We start from the raw sequence: 2,167 nt of genomic DNA, 5'->3' as shown, positions 1-2,167 counted from the left end.
ATGACACCTGTCAATCACACTGACGTGCATGAGTTCATTCTCCTGGGGCTGACCACCCGCCCGGATCTGCAGGTCCCCCTTTTCCTGGTTTTCCTGTCCATGTACACAGTGACACTCCTGGGGAATTTTGGGCTGATTGCATTAATCAGGACTGATCTTAACCTTCACACCCCCATGTACTATTTCCTTGGCCACTTGGCCTTTGTTGACATTTGCTACTCCTCCATCATCCTCCCCAAAATGCTGGTACAGATCTTGATGGAGGACAAAACCATTGGCTTCTCAGAGTGTGCAGCCCAGCTGTGCTTCTTCGTTGTTTTTGGGGTCACCGAGTGCCTCTTGCTGGCTGTGATGGCCTATGACCGGTACATGGCCATCTGCAAGCCCCTCCTGTACCCCACCATCATGTGCAGAGCGACATGCCGCTGGCTCGTGGCTGCTTCCTACGCCATCAGCATTGTGCATGCGGTGACGCATACCACTTTCATCTTTACATCCTCCTTCTGCCAGACCTATGTCATCAATCACTATTTCTGCGACATTGCCCCGCTGCTGGCTCTCTCCTGCTCTGACACCCACACCTATGAGCTGGTTGTCCTTGTCTTTGTCAGCATAAACTGTCTCAGCACCTTGACCATTATCTTTGTCTCTTACATCTATATCCTCCCTGCCATTCTGAGGATCCACTCTCCTCAGAGCCGGAGAAAAGCCTTCTCCACCTGTGCCTCCCACCTGACGGTGGTCACCATGTTTTATGGGGCCATTTTGTTCACATACCTGCGCCCCAGCTCCACCTATGCATTGGATGAGAACAAAGCGGCCACACTATTTTATACCATCATGACCCCCATGATGAACCCCTTGGTCTACAGCCTGAGGAACAGGGAGGTGAAGGCTGCCCTGAGAAGAGTGGCTGGGAGAAGGCTGTGAGTGAGGGAAGCGGGTGGCCAGGGCAGCATTTCCTTATCTCTATTATTGAATGGGGCTCAAAACTGCATTGAAATCTGCATTGAAGGTGGACCAGGAGCAATTTCTATATAATTTCTTGCACTCAGCAATAGGGAGAAGTCCAGTAACTGATACAGAACAGACACTAACTTCTGTATAGACAAAGTTAGGTGAGGTGAAACCCAATTTTACGTACCATCAATGGTCTGTGAGTGGTGAGCCATCCCGCCACAGAGCTTGATTCATCCTGCTTATCCCATTTCTCTGTTCAGTGAGTACAGAGAAAGCCTGGTTTACACTGGACACAGGTTTCCAGATGGCTAGCATTGAGAGAAGACACAAGGACAGTCACAAACCCTGCCATGAAGGGTTCTGCTCAATGTATCTGTGAAACTCAGTGCCTACGGGACTGGGTGGGAATGGAAGTGACCTGAAGGACTGCAGGACAGGGAGGACTCATCATGTAATCTTTTAATAACTTAATCACATTATTCTTCATCAGAGTTTCTCAAGTGAATGATTGTGGCTTGGCTTTTTCACTTGACTTATGCAGTGAGTGTTTCTGCTGATTTTCCTGCAACCCCCTGGGTAATTTCAGCCTTGCCTTGGCTGTTCCTACATCTGCTTCTCAGGTGGTGTGCAAATGTAAATGACTTAGCCATATGTTGGGTTAATAACAACTGGTTCTCTGTTTATTGAATCAACAAGGTTGTGTTTTCCAGCCTATTAAAAAGTGGACTTTCAGTACAACACATCAAGATGTTACAGAATGGGGGCTGATGTCAATATGCTGAAGATTTATCTGTCATATTGTTAAGAAACAAATAACTTTGGATTAAAAAAAAAAAAAAAGTAAAATGACCTTAAATGAAAACAATGTTCTTGCTATAGTAAATTTTCCACTCGCCAATACCTCCTTGCACCCCTGGTTATTACTTAACTGTCTCAGGTGTCATTTTTGGTGCCACTCCAGCTAGATTTCAGCAACACACAGATATGTTTTCCAACATTTCCACTGCAGTGACTTCCTCCTTTAGCCCTCCTCTGCTCCAACACCTGCCAAACAAATACGTAGCACTGCCTATTCCTCTCTCTTCTAACTCCTTGCAGGAAAAAATGAATCCCCCCCAAAAGCGCATTTCAACCTGCTGGGGGAGATGAGTTTTGGCTTTGGCCTTGCACAGACTGTGGTAAATTTTGGCATAACAAGGGAAAGGAA

General features: G+C 46.7%; 1 protein-coding gene across 1 annotated transcript in view; it reads left to right on the top strand.

Moving 5' to 3' along the window:
* The window catches only part of LOC118167341 (olfactory receptor 1102-like), a 4,066-nt gene continuing 1,899 nt past the window's right edge, over positions 1–2,167 (top strand). The window contains exon 1 of the mRNA XM_035326645.1: positions 1–600. Coding sequence (XP_035182536.1) covers positions 1–600 — 600 coding nt within the window. The remainder of the gene's footprint in view (positions 601–2,167) is intronic.

Source organism: Oxyura jamaicensis, chromosome 5 (assembly GCF_011077185.1).
Source record: "Oxyura jamaicensis isolate SHBP4307 breed ruddy duck chromosome 5, BPBGC_Ojam_1.0, whole genome shotgun sequence".
NCBI lineage: Eukaryota > Metazoa > Chordata > Aves > Anseriformes > Anatidae > Oxyura > Oxyura jamaicensis.
This window is presented reverse-complemented; position numbering and strand designations above follow the sequence as displayed.